The 19,594-nt window shown below is 30.4% G+C and overlaps 1 protein-coding gene across 2 annotated transcripts in view; it reads left to right on the top strand.

The window, feature by feature from the left end:
* The window catches only part of LOC129981923 (ras-specific guanine nucleotide-releasing factor 2-like), a 327,714-nt gene that overhangs the window by 187,877 nt on the left and 120,243 nt on the right, over positions 1-19,594 (top strand). For both annotated transcript variants that reach the window (XM_056092979.1, XM_056092978.1), the window contains exon 2: positions 3,627-3,733. In XM_056092979.1, the coding sequence (XP_055948954.1) occupies positions 3,627-3,733 (107 nt within the window). The remainder of the gene's footprint in view (positions 1-3,626; positions 3,734-19,594) is intronic.

Below are 19,594 nucleotides of genomic sequence, written 5' to 3'. Positions count from 1 at the left end.
CAAAACAAATTATATGGAATTAAAAGTACTTCATAAAATGATTCAATTAGAAATTTCTTTTTGATATTTGAGTCGTTTGTCAAAATGTGTATATTCATTCATTTGTACTATTTATCTTCTAATTTGTAAATATTTTATGTATTGAAAATAGGTTATCGAAAAATCAAAGCTTTATTTAAAACAGAAACACAGACATTGTTAAACCATGCTTTATAAATACTTTAGAATTAGCAAGCAATTAAAACTTTCATAATCAATCTTCACACTTTTGTAGCTTTAGATCATGGAGAATGAATCCTCTGCTTACTGATATTGAGGCTGAAAATCTTTTGAAGGAAGTCTCTATTGATACATGAATTTTTTAAATTCCTATTTTAAATAATTTATTAAAGTTTAAAGTATAGATATTTTAGATACTTTTAAAATATTGAACTGAATAATTTTTACTATTTCATTATGAGCTTGACATCGTGTTATTTCTTATTAAAAAAATTCCAGCTGGTTGATATAATAAAATTAAAGAAAAAAACATTATCAGGAATATTTTCATGAACTTGTAGGGAAGTTATTGTCCAGAAAATTGCTGAATGGTTAGAATTTTAAAAACAGTTAGAATCACTCAATTGACTAAATATTAAAGATATTTCAGAATTTCTTTTAAATTTAATATTTGTTTGAAATCTTTTTTAAAAAAGTAGAAAATACGATGATGACAGAAAGATGGGCGACTTGTGAACTATGAAAAGCATTTTACTTAAAAGTCAAAATTTGTTCAGCTTTCAAACTTTCAGAAGAAGAAAAAAATATTTCGGAGCATAAAAGAATCACTGCCGTCACTAGGATCGTTTCGCTTTGAAATGGTTGGATTCTTAGTAAAATTTTTGTACTAAGTTTTTAGAATTCCATCTTTTAGTAAAAAAAAAAAAATCATTTCTTTTCCATGTAATATAAACCCCTAAATTTGAAAAATTTTTATTGTAGTTAACATATAATAGTGTTGAAACATATAATTACTATTATATAAAATATAAATTTTTCTTCAGTGCATTTATTTTAAGCAAAAAAATCTTTAGGTTTAAATAACTCGTAAAAAATGATAAAAACTTTTAATATTTTCTGATTTTAGGGAGTTGTTTTAAAAGTACGAAACTAAAATGAGAAGATATTTATAATTATATTCTTGTCATTCAATTCAAACTTTTAATATTTTATCATTTCATAGAAGCAAACTTTTTCAAAACTCTATAAAGAGTGCAGATTATAATTCTCTATTTTTCTTTAATCTGTATTAATATTTTAACCTAAATATCCCATTTTTTCAGAAAACCTGCTGTGCCTAAAAGGAGGGAAAATTTATTATTAAGCGAAGAGAGCCAATAAACGTACGAAGGAAAAGAGCTGTCGATCATTTCGTGATTTGCACTTAGAGTTATAATTTAGAATCCTGTTGAGAAATAAATATGAATATAAAATGTGTTCAATGCAGAATAACTCGTAAATCGTTTCAAGCTAGAAATAACAGTTTTTCGGAAACTGATTTACTGAAAGATAACTTCTTAAGTATTCGGTAACTTCCGTTTGATGGAAAAGAGCGGGAGGATTTTTAAAATGTATTTAAAGTACAATATAGAAGGAAAATGATTATTTTTCGAATTTTATTGTAAACATTCGACTAAAAAATAATAAAAATGAAATTTTCGTTTAAAAAATCCCGTAAGTGTTTAAAGTATGTACAAAAATGACTTATGTAAGAATGCGTTTTACTTTGGAATCAAATCCTATTTAGGATGAATTTTTCCAGTTGAAATTTAATATCAAAATTTAATTACATTATTAATGATTATTTCTGAACTGTATGAATTTATTTTTTTACAAATGGGAATTAATGCATAATAATTTTAGCTCAGCAAAACTAAAGATTTTTTTATATATATATATATATATATAATGTGTCCCAATAAATTAGAATAAGCGTTTATTTTCTTAAACATTGTGCCTGCAAACAGGCTTCCAGTTACAAAGTTTCATTAAATTAGGCGGTCAGTTCTGTAAGAACTTTTTGGCGTCTGTTGAAAATTGATAAGAAAAAAATACAGGAGAGTAAAATTTCATTTGCCCTTCACAGTGTAAAAATAGCAATAAATAGAAGGCTTCTCGCAATCACTTATTGAGACAGAAAGCGTTTTACTTCTATTTGTGAAGGTTAGCAAATTGGCAAATTTATTGACTTCGTTTTTTCAAAATGAAACGAACGAGTTTTCTGTTGTGCATTACAAGAAGGACAATGATCACATGACAAATTGGTTATTGAAACGGTGGATATTATGATGCATTTGTTACCATTTGTTATTCTTTTTTAATTTTGCAAATGACTAAATAATGCATTTATCGAATTATTTACAAAACTTGTTCAAAATGAATTTCTTCGATACCTTCCTTCACAAAGTCACATTCTGTTTGGCAAAACTTATATACTCGTGTTATAAAATGTTTATATACAGAGTCCCTTGGAAACTTTCACCGTGACTGAAATTTTATTTATTTATTTATTTTGTTAAATTTAATATCACACATGCGGTTATGAGCAAAGAATATTGTTTGACACTTCTCTGAGATGCATTCAATGTCTCAGTTTCATCTACCGTTCTTCTCTAAACCGAATTTCAACTGTACGCTATTCAAATTGAACTTCAATATGTTCTGCTAGCAAATTTCTTTCAAGTCACAGTAATTAAATGGTGCACTGATGAGACATAAATTTGTAGATGTAGACATAAATACTGAATTAATTTTCATTTCTGGACTCATTAAATCTGATCAAGTCTAAAGTAAGCACCTTGAAATTTAGACAAATGTACATCTCTGCAGACGATACTTAATGTGTGCAAAAATGAACGTGAAAAAAACGATTTTAATGACATTTTTACGCTGTGAAAGTCAGGAAAAATTTAATTTGTAAATCTGCTTACTATCAGTCCCCACAGAAACGACTTTCTGACTAGAAGTGTGTGGCCAGGTGCAATAATTGAGAAAATAAAAACTTCTACCATCGTTTTGGATTCCCTGCACAAGACATAATGCTGTAATAAGACATAATTTCTGTCATACTATAACATTTTTTCTACCATTAAAAAAAGATTTTCGAGAACTTTGATTCAAAAATGAGCATCAGACTTCCTGGTGTTGATCTTTTTTTATTAAATCAAAATTATTTTAATCAAATCTAATTGAATGACTAAGCGTCATTTACGAAGTGGGTTTTTTTATATTTTTATAATGTTGCTTTTAATTTTTACTTAAAAAATAGTGATTTTTTCATTCAGTGTTTTCCTGCCTACTTTATAAAATCGAACTCATATTAGTTTTTTGGAAGTACAAGAGTGAAAACTTGATTCAACAAAGAGTCACCTTTCATGCACTTCGGCACACTGAAATAACATATAAAATTCATAAAATTCACATTTGTATCTTCAAAATATACGTATGTAAATTTTATTAATTTTAAATTTTATAATTCCATTGTGAAGATAGCTTTTAAAATATGAATTATTTAAAAAAAAACAATGTGTTATAAAAAGGCATTTTATTTGTAATAATTTACATTTTATCATTTCTATTCTTTTCAGCACTGTTTTGTGATCACGTATCGCAAGGAGGGCTCCAAGCACTATGAAATGAAAGCTGAAACAGAAGCTGACTGTATGAACTGGATCCGATCTATAGACAGCGCAAGGTAAACATTCTTTGCCCATTTCTTCGGTGACTGTGAGATTTAAGAAAAAAAATTATTGTTTAGTTTGCATACATATATCATAAAATATTTTATGATATTAAACATCAATGGCAATGCTATAGAATATTGCTGAATATTGTATTCAATATTACTGTATTGTTGAATGTAATATTATATCGCCTAATACTGTGCAACACGCTGCTCTACCTGGGTATACTATAATAGCAAAGCAAGGGACGTAATCATAGCTTGTACTTTCCTATTGTGAAATCTCGCAGTATGTAATGCTTAACCCTTTGCTTGACGTCGGCAGCACTAAAATGATAATTGAAAATTTCATGGAGCCACTTATTTGTATTAGTTTCGGAAGACCCACGAATACGTTGATGAGAAGTCAGCGAATAAGTAAGTATGTTCTCGCTTATTTTGGGGTAAAGTGGAAATTACCCCAGAATAAGCGAATTAGCTCCCGTTCCGAAAATCAGCGCAGGCAGCTCAGACTCAGTATTCAGTTCTAATTTTGATGGTGTGACACTTAATATTAATCCTACCTTCATTTGATTGATATTAAGATAAATGTTTCAGAGTTTGGATATCTTGATGACTAAAAGTGCAGGAAATCATTGCAGAGCTGAATCTTGGATTGGAAGTCTTATTTTATTTAGTTTCTTTGTATGCCCAGAATTGTAAGATTTCAATACAATAGATGCTATGAAAATGAATTGTGCATTTTCAATGACACTCCTTGTAGCACTAATATGCTGATATATTTAAATTGAATGTTATTGGAAAAAATTTATAATTCAATTCATTCTTTTTTGGGTTACATTTTTTCAATTTTCAGAAAAACGAGTCATATCTTAAGCTCGGAATTAACAATGTAATTTTTTTTCTGAATGCCATTTTGCAGATTTAGTAAAGCTGTTTTGTAAAATTTACTTGTGTGTAATTCATTCATAAATTCTCTTCATTTACTTTAATTGAATTAGTCTTTAAGAAAAATTAATTCATAAAGCTCTACAACTTTTTCTAAATCCAAGGGAAAAGAATTCAATAATTTAAAGATTATACAAAGCATCAAAAAAAATTTTTTTTGGTATATGAAATTATTTTATTGGTTTTAACAGCACTGCATTTTATTTTGCGTACTGATTTCAACCTTCAGAGAAAATAGAATTATCCATCAGTTTCACTGTTTGAGATTCAGTGTAGTTAAATTATAAACAACTTTAATGGGGAAGCTATTCCTCAATCAGAAGAAAAGAAACGGGGAATATTAATGCTGCCATACCTCGCTTCATTGATTCAGTGAGGCAAAGCAAAATTAAGAAAATGACTCCCTTAATGAGCAATGTTTTGCAGAACGAGGAGACATCGTGATGTTAAATACCTGCATCAATCTATATTTATCACTTCTTTGAATATAACACTTGTTTCTGTATAGAAGAAGTTTTGAATGAGCACCGTTGTCAAACACGACTTTGAGAGGTTTGGGCAAATGCTTTTGAATTCTTGTTTTTGATCAGTATTATAGGAATCAAGGATCAATACCAATGCATTGATGAGCTAGAGTAAGAATATAGCCAGGAACTGCCCACCGAAGAACTTATGGAACCGCATTCTGTTCCACAGAGAGAGGTATCGATGGGAGAGGAGGAGACAACAGCCTCAGCTTAACAGCAATCTCCCAGTGAAATAAGAAAGATGCTGCAAGCATAGGAAACCGTTTCATCGTAGATAAGAAAGATCACCTATTGAAAGCAATATATAAGCGAGCAATGAATTTATTTAACGTTAATACTGTTCTCATTTTCGCCAATTTTGATAATTTCTTTTAAAAAAGCGAAATTTAACAGCGTATACTCTGTTGAAAAGCAATAATAAATATAAAATAATATAATAAAATAAAACAACATAATAAATTGCATTGTCACAAATATTTTGTATAACTCTTTTTCAAAATGGAATGTATTGAATATGTTTTACAAGCATTCCTACGGAAAAAATTGTTTTGCTTAGCAAAAGTTTCTCATTACGGTTGAAATTCGGGAAGACAATGCGCTGACTAAGCGAGGCTTCTCTGCTCTTCACACAGGAAGAGGAGTAAAGACGAAACCATCGCTTTGGTTTTGTAAAAGATTAAGTTTACGAACATCGGTCAATAATTTGTTTAGATACAGAATGAGTTTGAGGAAGAAATATTAATGATTTTGATTTGTTTAGAATCAACTCAAATATAGAATCTTACCTAAATGTATATTAAACTTCATTATAATTCCAAGAATTAATTCTATGATCTAAGGGATGCGTGACTCACTGCTTTCCGCATTCGATATTTATTAATGACTTGACTGCAATTGATTTCGAGTTATGCACGAACATCATTGAGATTAACAAAATCGCATGTAATAGGGTATGATAGAGTATACGGCCCCAATAGCATACATGTTACAAATTTCGTACAATTCGTTTACAAATTTCAACTTCGAATTTCTAATAATCTAAAAATCTTAATCGTAAAAAAAAAATATTTAATCTTAAAAAAATTCGGGACAAAGTTTTTCAGTGCGATATCTACTGGTGTTTAGAAAAATCTCTCATTTGTATGGAATGAAAAATGATCTTGGTCGTCAAAATGGCTGCACAAAAGGCATTTTCTAACTTTTTGCTTTAAGATAGTAAGTCCGGTTTACATTTGAAAAGAGAAATGCCACCTAAAGAAAGAGAAAACATGGCTGTTGCAGGAAGAAATACCATTCTTGAACCTATGGGTACCTAATCATCTGGCTTCCACGGCATGTGAGACAGTTAATAGAATCTCTTGATGGGGAGAGTGAGCCAGAGACAAGAAATAATTGCCCTGAATTTAAAGCTGGAATTTTTGAGGGTCTTAAATGATCCAAGGATGAGTTGAAGTGAAAAGTATGGAGCTTATTTGTTTTTATTGCCAAGACATTTATGGACAACTACAAAGTTGAAAATTATATTGCGCTATTCAACAGTAAGCTGGACGGCTTTAGAAATGGTGCTTTTTATAGGAGCATATTTATTATTCTAGCAATCATTTTGGCGCTTTTTTTTGGTGAATATTCATTATTCTAGCAATCATTTAGGCGCTTTTCTTGGTGAATCCTGGCAGTGATAATGAACATGCGAAATATAAAGACATTCTGCGATTGAAAATCACTATTTAAGAAGACTGCGTGAACAGTTTCTTTCCGAACAAAACAGCCTTTCCTTTTGATTTTTCTCGTTTCTAATTTTTAATTTAGATATGATATTCTCAGTGCATACAAATATAATTCAAAAATTTTCTTTAAAAGATGAGAAAAAAATATGAAAATGTCAAAATTCCTGGACATCTAGAGGCCGAATTCTTCAATGATTAGAAAACATTTGAAAAATATAAATGGAGAAAAGTATTTGTCGATTCATGAATGAATTTATTTGAAGGACTAAATATTAAAATGCTTTTTGATAATGTTCGAATTGATTTGTTTCATTTTATGTCATTCAAAGAAGCCTAAAATATCATCCAATGAAATCTTTAGAAACGGCGGAGATCCGCGCAACAAAAGGCTTTGAAAAATGATTTGGAAACGCGGGAGCCACATTTAATATATCCCATTCGACTGACATTCCTGCCTTTCAGTACAGCAACTCTTCTCGTGTCTGCTTTAAAGGGGAGTTCGTTTTTATGAATTTTCTCTCTGCCTTTTACTTGAAAGAGGAGGGAAATATTTACTTTTTTTTCTGAAGAGAAAAAGAAAACAATTTGCATCAACATTTCCTGTCATTCCGTAGGAAAAAAAGTAATCGAATTGCGCTTGTCTCGGTCTTTTATGTGCTCGTGAAAGTGCGTGCTCATACGAAAAGCGAAGCAAATCTATATTTAAATCTTGGGCTCTTTATTGCAGCATTATAATGAAACTGAAAATCGACAAAAAAAATCGAGCTAGCTGGCATTGTTATATTAACAAAACTAGCAAAATCATCTCAAAATCATTTTTAAGTTGAATTGTATTTAACTGCATATGATTCAACATTGCATTCATATACCTATAATAAAATTTGAGAAATCAAAAAAACATAGCTGCCCTTGGGAACTAGCTGTCGCCCATCACGTATAAATTAGAAATAGTTAGCAAAACCAAGGAATCAGTCCTCCCCCCCCCCCATCCAAAACCGATTTCGCCAAATTTCATTTCCGATAAAAAAATTCATCATCTCTTGATTCCTCGGTAGCCCCCTTCCATGTTGCACAATTAATTTAGACAAATTCTCTAAGGCCTGAACCGATCTCGCCAATTACTTTGCCAACATTGCTAACCAGTCGGAATGCTCTGTTCATTAAGTAATTATAGTTTAAAATAGCTCTTTTTTTTTCGATAAAATGTAATTTGTTAGAATTTGTTGACATGATTATATAAATATCACTAATATGGTTGCCGAAGGTTGCTAGTATTAACAAATTTTATACAGACGATCATGAATGACATGCCTAAGGGTCATGAGCATGAAATAAGAATATCCGAAGGAGATATCACGGTTATGACTTTGAATCTTCGTTGTGATGTTTTTCAATAGAGAATGTAAAGTGGAAAAGACTTTTTTTTTCTTTTTTCTTTTTTTAATTTTGTCTCAAAAATGGAGGGTTGCCGTGGACAAACCGTCTTTGATGATTTATCTTTATTATTTATTTAGAGGCCATGAGCTTTAATAAGTAACAAAATGGATCGAAATGGTTGAGGCATAAGAATTCTCTCATATTATTTCCCATAGAAAATTTAGAATAAAGTAGTGTTTTTTACGTTTTTTTAATTGAAAATGGAAGGGTGAGATTAGAGTAAAAGTGGTGACATATCTAGATGCCATAAGTTTTCATGAGAAACAAAAATTGAATTTTGAGCAGTTTCTGCAAAACTGGCGGAATACCTTTTCTGTTCAGATGTAAAATGTCGCCCAGTGCAGTATTTTTTTAATCGGCTATTATCTCATTATGCGTTGCTCCTTGTGACACATTCCTGAATGCTCTTAAGATCTCTTCTTCAGCCAGCAATTTACACGCTAAAATTTGAATAGAATCGTATAATATAATTAGTTTCAGTTTTGCCAAAAATTCTATTTGGTTTGAAATTCCAAAACGAGCAATGCGTCAACGGTATTTTTAATATTAAACACATTCTTTCTTTGTGCCAAGAAAAAGAATATCTGCATCCACTTAAAAGTGAGCCTTGAAAAATTGTCTGAAAGCTTGTGACTAATTCTATTTTTTCTCCAAGTTCAAATTCTATATGTCGCATCCGAATGAATTCTTCGGCATGCGCGAGATTCAATATAGCTTTCAACTGCCGCGTCTTTGCTTCTTTCGTGACATTTCCAACTGCCGCGTCTTTCAAAGTACGGGAAAGATTTTTCTAAAAAGAAAAAAAAAAACATCATTTGCTTCACAAAATTTTTACCATTTCGCAGGAAAAAAGTAATTGAATTGTTCATTCATGCTTGCTCAGAAGTTTTGTATGGATGTGTTCGCGTAAGATGCAAAGCAAAATCTTTATTTAAATCCTAAGTCTTTCTTTGACATAATAATGCGTTTCTTGTAAAAAACCCTACAAGGGGACGGTGTTTTATTAACAAGATTTAAAGAAACATTCGTAAAAAAAAAGACATCGAAAATTGCGTTTGGATTTTATGACTCAATGTCATTCTATAATCCTATCTAAGAATGGAAGAAGAATGTTTCGATTTTTTTCTTAACCTGTTATTTTTTGTTGAAATTTTTATTTTTAAAAAAATATTTTTTTATAAACTTTTATGATGGAAGTAGAAATGATGCAATTATTAAAGCGAGTAAAATAAAAATAATATTTCATAACCTAAATACGGAAACAATCATTCTTTTTAAGCATTTTTATTTTATCATTTACAAAACATGCAGAGAGGTCAACACTGAAGTACTTAAAGGGAGTGAAATCCAAAATCTGTTGAATCGCCGCGGTAAGCATTAAAAATATGTATATAAAGTAACTCACTTATATTCTTTCACTCACTCTAAAATATTGATGAAGAAATTGGTATTCTAAAGAAATTTGAAATAACTTTTTTTACTTTGGGCAGAGTAATATAATTTTGCAATACTGATTACTATAAGGTACTTACTATCTTCGATTTTTAAAGTCATTAGCTTTTTTAACACTTTTTTTTTAATTGTAAAGAGCTGAAATTGCACTTTTCAAAAAGTTGTAGATAAAAATAGGATATGACACCTTTTATACTAAAGTAAATTTTCTGCATCGTTTCTTATTTTCTCGTATACGAAATATACAAGCAGAAAATGTGTGTACAATCTTCTGTTGTTGTGAAGTGGTGAGTTTAGCCAGTTGTTTCTCGAAACTGTAGCAGTGATTGCAAGACACTTTGGAAGAATCGATTTGTAAGATGTGTGCAGAGACTCCTTAGGAAAGCAATGTGATAAAAGTGTTCACTCTCCAAAAGTGTGGTGTTTTTAACGAATGAATAAAAAAATAATTTTTGAATAGTAAACATTACGGGTGTTAAAAGTGGAGATCACATAAAACTGCTTAATCTATCATCTAATTAATTAACACATCTAATTTTTGACTTCTTTCTTCGCTCTTTTAAATTACGCTTACCAGATACATTTCGCGTTCATCACTTTATAAAGTATTTCTCCTTCAACACTTGGAATATTTTTGAGAGATCATTCACCTTTCATCACGTTCCGCCGTCAAGACTATTTAACAGATGCTATTTTCCACTGCAGGAAACATCTCAGGATGCCTCTCTATTTTTTTGTTTTGTCCTTCATTAAGAAGATGCGCGATGAAATGAAATTGTTTCAATTGCATTGTCCCAACGAAAGTATTTTTTCTCGTTTTATCATTTATTTTTACTGTTTCTCGATTGCATGACGTTGTCCAAATATAGCTATGAATAGTTGCATTAAACAAATAAAACCAAAATATAACATTTCATTTTACATCAATGCAAAGACGTATATAATTACATCATCAAAATAAATCGCTAAACACTTACCTAAAAATAATATGCATATCAGTTCTATAAAATATTCTGCATATTTCATTTCTTTATTTTGCACAAAATCTTGATGAAAAAGGCCTTTAAATGATTTTTATTTGAGATCTTAAGAGAGAGAGGGAGAGAAACGCGTCTTTTTTGTTCAGAAAACGAGATGTGGAAAATGGCGAAGAAAAACGATGCTTCCAGTTTTCTCTTCTGTGTCTAATCCATCATCGTTTTAAAGATATTGTCAGGTGACTCGAAAAGGAAAAATGCCAGGTGAATGAAATCTGGAAAGGCTGTTCTGAAGCCAAAACTATAAAATTATATCAAATTTTGAACCCATTAGGTCAAAGGGAAAAATGTCTAAAATGTATTTTTTTTAATTCTTTCATTTAGTTTCAGTTGTTTCATCCTTGAACGAGTGCCATTTTGTAATTAACTTCGCACTCGCTCCCTGCCAAACTAGAATTTAAATAATTTTCTACGTTTATGCATTTTCGATGACGATCCTCTCTTCTGGTGTTTTTTTTTATTTTATTATCAAATAATTAATTTATTGATTTTGATTTCATTTGAAGGGCGCCCCTTGGTCCCGAATTCATCTCCAATTGTTTTTTGCAGCAAATGAATAGGAACGACGCTCAGTTTTAGTCCGCAGAGATCACATTTACTTACTACAGAAGCGTCGTTAAAAATTCAATAAATCTTTGCCAGAATATTTAAACATGTTGACGTATTGTGATCATTATAAGGAATCGGATATTTTTAATAATAAGCGTCTTTAGGATTAATAATAGCAGATTACATTTATGAATAACCGGAGTGAGAGAAAATAATAAGTTACTAATACCAGCTCGATTTTTAATCATGTATTATAATAACAGTTGTTATTATTAAAAAATAGTGGCTATAATTCTTACTAACCAGAATTTTTTCTTTCATTATGACACACATTCTAGCAATAAAAAGTCAAGCTAAGAACACATCGGTAGCTATGAGTGGGAAGTGATAATGGAAAATATTTTTTTTTAATTCCATATCTAAAAATAAAATTTCTAAATATAAAAGAAAAACAAAGCTTTTACAATTCTAAAATGTTCATGAATTTTATGAGCATGTTACACAAACATTGTCTCCTATATTATTTCAATCTGACCTTTGAGTGCGTCTTAGTTGAGTGAAGCACGCACTCTGAATGTCTCGCTTTCAACAGACATTCTATTCAGATCTACGATTTTGATTTAAAGAAAAAAAAACATTTATAAAATGACGGTTCTCTGCGTCCCCGTGCATGCGTTCCACTGACGATGCTCGATATAGATTGCACTACCGATGACAAAACCTCAGTAGGAATCAAAAGTATGAACACCTTTTTTGAAAATTGCATTTTGGATATTTGAAAGCTCGCAAATACAACAGCATTTGTGGTAATACCATAAAGCTGCATACCATTTTAAAGATAATTTAACCAAAAACGCAATTCTTTAAACTATGCTCTGTTGCCGTTATTTTTAAGTTATAGTAAAGTAACCAGAAGCAATCTTTGCTTAAGTTGATAAGGTATTTGAATGTAGCCAACTAAGTATTTAGAGAACCAATAAGGTAGTACAATTCAGCAATTGATCACATGTTTTGAAGCTAAGAGAACGTGATTTTTTTTTCTTATTTTAGCAATTCGTATCAAATTAAATATTTTCTTTTGTATTCTTCCATTTTGTAAGTGGTCAAATCCTAAAAAAATGGCACAAGAAGTGGACTGATCATCCCAAATACTATATAAAGTTTTATTATTGCTTAAACAGTGAATATATTATAATCCAATGTGAAACATCAGTGTTGTAAATGTGATTAAAGACTGTAATTCTAAATTTTTGAAGGAATTGAAGGGAACTCAATCACGACAAAATTAAATTGGTAGAAGCGGGTAAAAAAATCAAGTGATGCTAGAATAATTAAAAAACTGTGTTTACATGATAGAAAAAGAAATTCTTTGGGAACACCCAAAATGAAATGGCGAAATGCAATATGAAATGAAGTGCGAGGATCATTCAATGTAGATGGTGAGAATCAAGTTTAAATGCAAGAATTATGCAAAAAGGGTCATTTATTAATCCGAAATAAGGATTGGAACGGTTAAACTGGACAAAACTTTTCTTAACATGTCAGCAAAACAATGCAACTTTGTCATTTGGAATGATGAGATCAAAATCTCATTATTTGGTAGCGATGGTGTAAAATATGTAAAGTGAAGAATAAAAGAAGATGCCCAAATGAATGGCTTTACACCTATTGTAAAACACCGGATTAGTTTTATGAATCGGGAATGTATGACAAAAGGCGTGATGAATGGAAATATAAATGCCAGAAATACGCAAATGAAATGCTTATTCCGAAAATTCTTCCTTCCACAAATGGTCCTTTCCCAGATAATAAAGAATGTATCTTTAAACAAGATTCGTGTCACGTTGACTTTGTTTGTAAAAATGGGTTTCAAGACAGTCGTGTTTCACTGCGAGAAACAATTCAGACCATGATTCAATCGACAGTCTCTGTAGTAGTCGAAAGAAACACAAAAGTGGCTCAACAATAAGGTTCAATTAATTGAAGAAATAATCCAATCGCGTAATAGGAGCTGAGAAACCAAAAACATTTTGATCTCCATCAAACGACACTGCTGAGCGTGATTGTCGTTAAATTTTAACTGAATATTTCCTGCAATAAGTGAAAATTTCGTTGTGCGTCATTATTTCTCTTTTTCTTCTTTTTAAACGCTCTTTTAAAATAAATATCCATAACAAAGATTGTTTTATTAAAATTTTGATTAAATTATCCTTCGAATTACCTACAACTTAATGTCATTTCTTCTTATAAAATTATTTTTATGAATCATTAAGTCTCAAAAAAACGCTTTTTCTCAAAGCCTTTTCAATTTTGGGCGCTATTGCATAAGTCAAATTTCATCTGTTTAGAGGATGATATTTTTTAGTTATGACATAACAGATACACTTTTTTTAGAGGTTTTAACCAAAATAGGCAGTTTTGATCGGTCAAATACCAAATTTTAACCACATTGTGCATCACAAGTTTGATTATTAAACAAGCACACAAACCTATTCGAAAAATAATTGTTTCGGACTAAATGAGGCTTTAAACGTCGAGATGAGCATGATATTTGCAAATCTTCATGTTTTGACTATTGTAATAATATAATTCGAAAACGAGAAAGTAAAAAGCAGTAAATAAATCTATTTTAACCAGCCGCAGTGATCCTTCCCAAAACTTTTTCGCATACTTTCTAATAATAGCGTTATCCATTGGCGTAAAATAGTTACGAAATATTAAACTTTTTTTGCTAATTTGGCATTTTTACTGAATCTAAGGTATGATCGTTGGCGGTCTTTAGCAATGACTCCCTAGCATGCGGTTAATAGAACACGAAAATAGAATTTGTGTTTTCCCCAACCGATTCAAACAAGCATTTGACACAGAACTGCACTTGTAGATACATACCATGTTTGAAATGGTGTTTGATTTATACGTTTCTTACATTACACGTTTCTGAAAGTATATACTGACACAGGGTCCATCCATCTTTTAGTTGGATTTGGCTCAGAATTTCATTGATATATATTCTATAGACGTTAAATATGTCTACCGAATTTTATCCATCTAGCTATCTTCGTTTTGAAGTTATAGTGTTAACTTATATTCGAACAGTCGGTCAGGCAAAGTTTCTCTAAATGAATTTTGCTCAACATTTTATAGAAATCTACAGATTTGACATAAAAACTTTCTGCCAAATTTCAGACGTCTAGCTAAAAGTGTTTTTGAGTTATCTTTGTCACAGATAGACGTTTTCTAAAAATGCATTTTTCAAACTCTGCGAGATGTAAAAATTTCTAAATTCATTTTTCTAAATAGCGAGTGCGAATCTTTTGACGATTGCACTTCTGTCTCTTTACTACGTATACGAGAAAGTAAAAAGGAGTGAAAAAATATATTTCAAAAACGTATTGTCGATGCAGCCTAATGAACGCAATCAAAATGGCCACTTGCCCTGAGCCAATAATAAATCAATGACTCTCTTGTTTCTGTAGGATAAATACTGCTGCAGCAGAAATGCATCGGAATTCCACGCAACTCAGCAGAAATGATATTTTTGTTTACCTCTCCAGATTTATCTGCAGGTTTCTTGTTATTGCAGGAAGGATAACTTCCGCAGTGCCGGAAATTACTCCCGGATAATGAAAGACGAGTCTTCCAAGAATGCCTTTCTTTTCGTCTTCATCTGAGAACGATTTTATAAATCACCAATTATATGTTAAAGAGCGCAGATAATAAAAAATAAATCATCCGATGGATTGGATTAGATTTTATCTTTATAATACGTTTTGAAGCTGCTTTGGAGTGTCTGACCAAATGGCACCTATTTCGCATGGAGGTGATGCCATCATTTCCGTTACAAAGATCCATTTTAAACTACAAAAAAACCAGAGATATTTTTTTGTTGTTTGTTTCTTTCCTCGGTATACATTGTTTATTTTAATAATTTACTTTTCCCCGCTTTTATACTTACAAACTTTTTGTAAAAAATGATTATTATAGAAGCTTTTGATGTCTTTTCAAACCATTTTCTATACGCTATATTAGTATCTTTTTGTACGTTTCGAAATTCATATAACTCTGCGAAATTTTAAGCAATTTTCTTTTTTAGCAATTTTTTTGGGGAGAATTTCCTTTAAAAAATCCATAACACCAACAATATTGTGAATACTCTTCATCGTTTTTCATTGTCTTCTTATATATATATGCTTTTCGACCCGCTTCTTGCGGAAGTCTTCTTATCGTTCAATGCAATAAAACCAAAATCAACGAATCACTCCATCTGCCCTGTTACCGTCTAAGTGTTTCCCCAATAGAAACTCAGGCAAATTTCAGCTCAGTGTCTTTTATAAAGACCTTCTGTTCTCATGAACTGGAGAGAAACCGTATCTCTGTTCACTGCGACGGAGATGCATCCTTCCCCTTTATGGCTCTCGAATGGGACTGAATATGCAGATCGGGACAAGAGTCGCGAGTCTTTCTTTTGGAGGAAAACCTGCATCGGCTACAGCTAACAATTGGTGGCTGAACTTCGCACCGTTCTTAAATAGAGACCCCGATTCGAGGGCAAACTTGCACCCCCGATTCACATCCACCAGCCTCTAGCCATTGTTTAGCAATTTTTATCATAAAAGAATGTTTGAGATTTCGTATAAAGTAACATAAATGGATAATTCAATAGTTATAAATCGAAGACAATTGAAATGAGCTTTCAAAGTACAGTTTTAACGTGGGAACGTTTCTCTTAATGGAATTATAAAGAAAGGAATAAATGTAACATTATGAATCTGATGGGATAAACAAAATTTTTTTTAAATACAAATGTAGAGAAAAAAAAAGTTTTCCTCGTCCCATGCTAATCTAATATAGAAAACATATCTTTTTTCAACCATCCTCTACTAAAGTTGTATAATCTTTTCATATTCTATTGAAAAGAGAATCTTACAATTGTAAAGAAAAAAATATTAAGAATAGTATAATTATCTTAATTATTATTTTTGTGCTTATATTTTCACAATTATGAAATTAAAAACTCTTTTTAAATACAATTATTAGTTTTTTAATAATGTATTAGTATATTACAACCTTTTCTAAAAGACCCCTTTTTTTCAGCGTTCTAAAAGACTTCTTTTAGAACGCTGAAGCAGCAGCCATATTTGTATAACTGTTATTATATACTCAATGAATAATGTTTCGTGTAAAAGAAAACTAACTCTCTATGCAGATGGCAAAGACATTTTTTTAAAATGTGTAATGTATTGTAAATTTCTGCAACTATTTTGATTTAAAAAATGTCATTTTATCGGAAGGGCCACCGCATACATGTGAGATGATTTCCAAATAAATCGGATGAAATCCTAATTTGAATCGTAAATTTTACACTTCCTCTTGCCTGATGAGCTTTTATTTTGTAATTATTATTATATTTAATGACAGTTTTAGTAGCGATGGATGCTCCGAAATATTCCAATGAATATCGAATACAACATAGAAATTATTCTCTCTTTAAGTTTTTAAATAATTTCTTATTTAGATGTCATAATACTTTCTACTGCTATGATATAATACAAAAGTGTATTATGACAAAAAAATTAGATTTTTGAAAGAAATGGTTTGTTAATATAAACACACCAATAAAAATATTAGATACTTTATGAAAAATGAATAAAAAATAATGGAAAGATATTTCTATATTTTAAAAGGCACAGGCTATTTCATAGAAAATTCTAAAATACAACATCTACTCATTCTCAGTAACCAAATATAATTATTCATAATAAGCAAAAAAGTCAGCTAACATCCTGTAATGCTAAACAAAATGTTTGCCAAAAATGTAAAATTTAAGAATTTTTTCCTAACTGCAAATAATCTCTAAGACAAATCATTTCATTTTTTAAATTTATTTTTCTCTTCATTTTATTCGTGCCCATAAGAAAAAAGATTTTTTTAAAGAATGAATGGGAGAAATAAAGATTTGGTATCTGTGGCTGGGCAAAAAATGGAAATGCAGATTTAGAGAATAAAAAATGTTGATAAAATCTTTACATTAAAAAAATGAAATAATCTTTGAAGTAGAAAATAAATGACAGATTTTCGAAGAAAAAGAAAAAAAAAATGAGTGCTCCATTAAAAAGAACGGACTTTTTTCTCGTGTTAATTTTTTTTTTCCTTATTCTTTGGACTCGGAAGAATTGACTCCTTTAGCTGTGAAAACATCGCTTACATATTGGATAGAGAGGCAGATAGCGTTTGAGCCTGGGAAAATGTGCTAAATATAGTACTTTCCAGCTCTCCGTGAAGCATCGCATGCTCTTGCAAATCTTGTAGGATGTGCAGAACTTTCAGCGACATCTGTTGTCGACTTCCTAAAACACTGCTCTTCCATTTTGATTTTCCGGATCCTTTCTGCACACGTTTCGGTTGGTTGAACCATATTGCGGGATTCTTTAAACACATCTCAAGACGAGGGGAAAAAATACTATTGATTTGCTCATCTTTTGTCCCTCTCCCCCCTGCATTTAAAACAATTTAAATTTCGACTTAAAACTGAAATTGTAAATTTGAGGTTGTTTTTGAATAGATTTAAAAAAATTATTCGTGAAAATATTTTTTTTCAAAGAATGTATCTTTAACCGCTTAAGATGCTTATATCTACCAGATTGTGCATGTTTTAATTTTTGATTTTCTTTCTAGTTCATTTTGGTGACAGAGTTTTGCATATTTATCTCAATAATAAGAGATTAAAAAAAAATTTAAATTAAATTTTTCTAAAGAAATGATGATTTTTGCAAATTAGATCACAAAATTGTTGGCGAAAAGAAAGATTAAAATCTAGAGCCATTTCTTTGTAGGGTTTTCCGATGGGTTGGTTTATTTTTTCTCCCCGTCTCATTCAATAATATAGATCGCTATTAAATATAGAATTTTGATCCGTTTTAACTGAAAGTTTACGATTTAAACATTATGCACTTTTTATATCTGATGCATATATTATTCGACAAAAAGGTGCATAAGAAAATACATATTTTGAAGAAAAATATTTTATTATGAACTTAAACTTAAGCGTGGAGATAAAACTTTCTCATATTTCTTAAACATGAATCAATTTTTGAGGAACGCATTAGAATTAGAATTTTCAGGTTGTTCTACATTCTCTCAACTTATATTCATATTCTAAGAGGAAAATGCATCGTAGTTGAACCGTGAATAATTTGTTGAACCTCTTAAAAATGCATCCACAATGAATTAATATCTAATTATTAGTTTAAAATATTAATAATTGTACTTCAAACGTAATAAAAATATTTACCTTTAAGAGACGCATAACAAAAACTTTTAACGTGATGTATGCCGATTGCTTCCCGGTGTAATGACGTTAAGTTCGGCTTATTACTATTTGAATGAGATTCTAGTCTGTATATCTGTCTTTATATTCTAGTTGATTGCATACTTTCTCGTTTGCTTCTCTCGAGGAAGTGCTTATGAAGCAAATAAATGATTATCAGGAACCCTATCACTTATTTAGGCAAGACGAAAACGCGTACATTTTATTTAGTATTTTTAAAATCAGATTGGATTTAAAAAACTTTTTTGGTGATTTCTCAATGACGATAAATGAAAATGAGACAATCAGGCTATAGAATTCTAGATTCTCCTACCTTAAAAAATCATTATTCTATCAACATTTATGAAGTTTTCTTTCAAACTACTTTCTAAATTGGTAAGTTGAGTTACTTTGTATTATTTTTATAACCTCTTATATCTCCACGCTTATGACAAGAATAATAGTTGTTTAGGAACTTGCGACGATCTTTTGTCATATATATTTCAGTCAATTTTCTCAATTTCAGGAAATATTAATAAAAAAAATGAGGCAGTCATTTTAATACATTTTTACCACAATGCCAACTTTTCATAGTTACATGTCCTTTAAGTCATTTTGTCAAAGTCTTACCAATAAATTTTTGTATTTCAAAAAATAAATATTAATATTTAATTTTTTAGCTGTTTCAAGACATTGTCGTACACATCATTTGTGATTGAGATGCTCATTTTTCAACTTCCTTATCAACATTCTGAAATCGAATTTTCAACTCATTTTTATAGTTTTAGAAAATATTAATAGCAAATTTTGGACAATCATTTCGGGGAACATTATCATATACATTTGACTTTTGAAGTATTTGAAGTCCTTCACTCATTGCGGATGCTTTT

The sequence above is a fragment of the Argiope bruennichi genome, chromosome 8 (assembly GCF_947563725.1).
Source record: "Argiope bruennichi chromosome 8, qqArgBrue1.1, whole genome shotgun sequence".
Taxonomy (NCBI): domain Eukaryota; kingdom Metazoa; phylum Arthropoda; class Arachnida; order Araneae; family Araneidae; genus Argiope; species Argiope bruennichi.
This window is presented reverse-complemented; position numbering and strand designations above follow the sequence as displayed.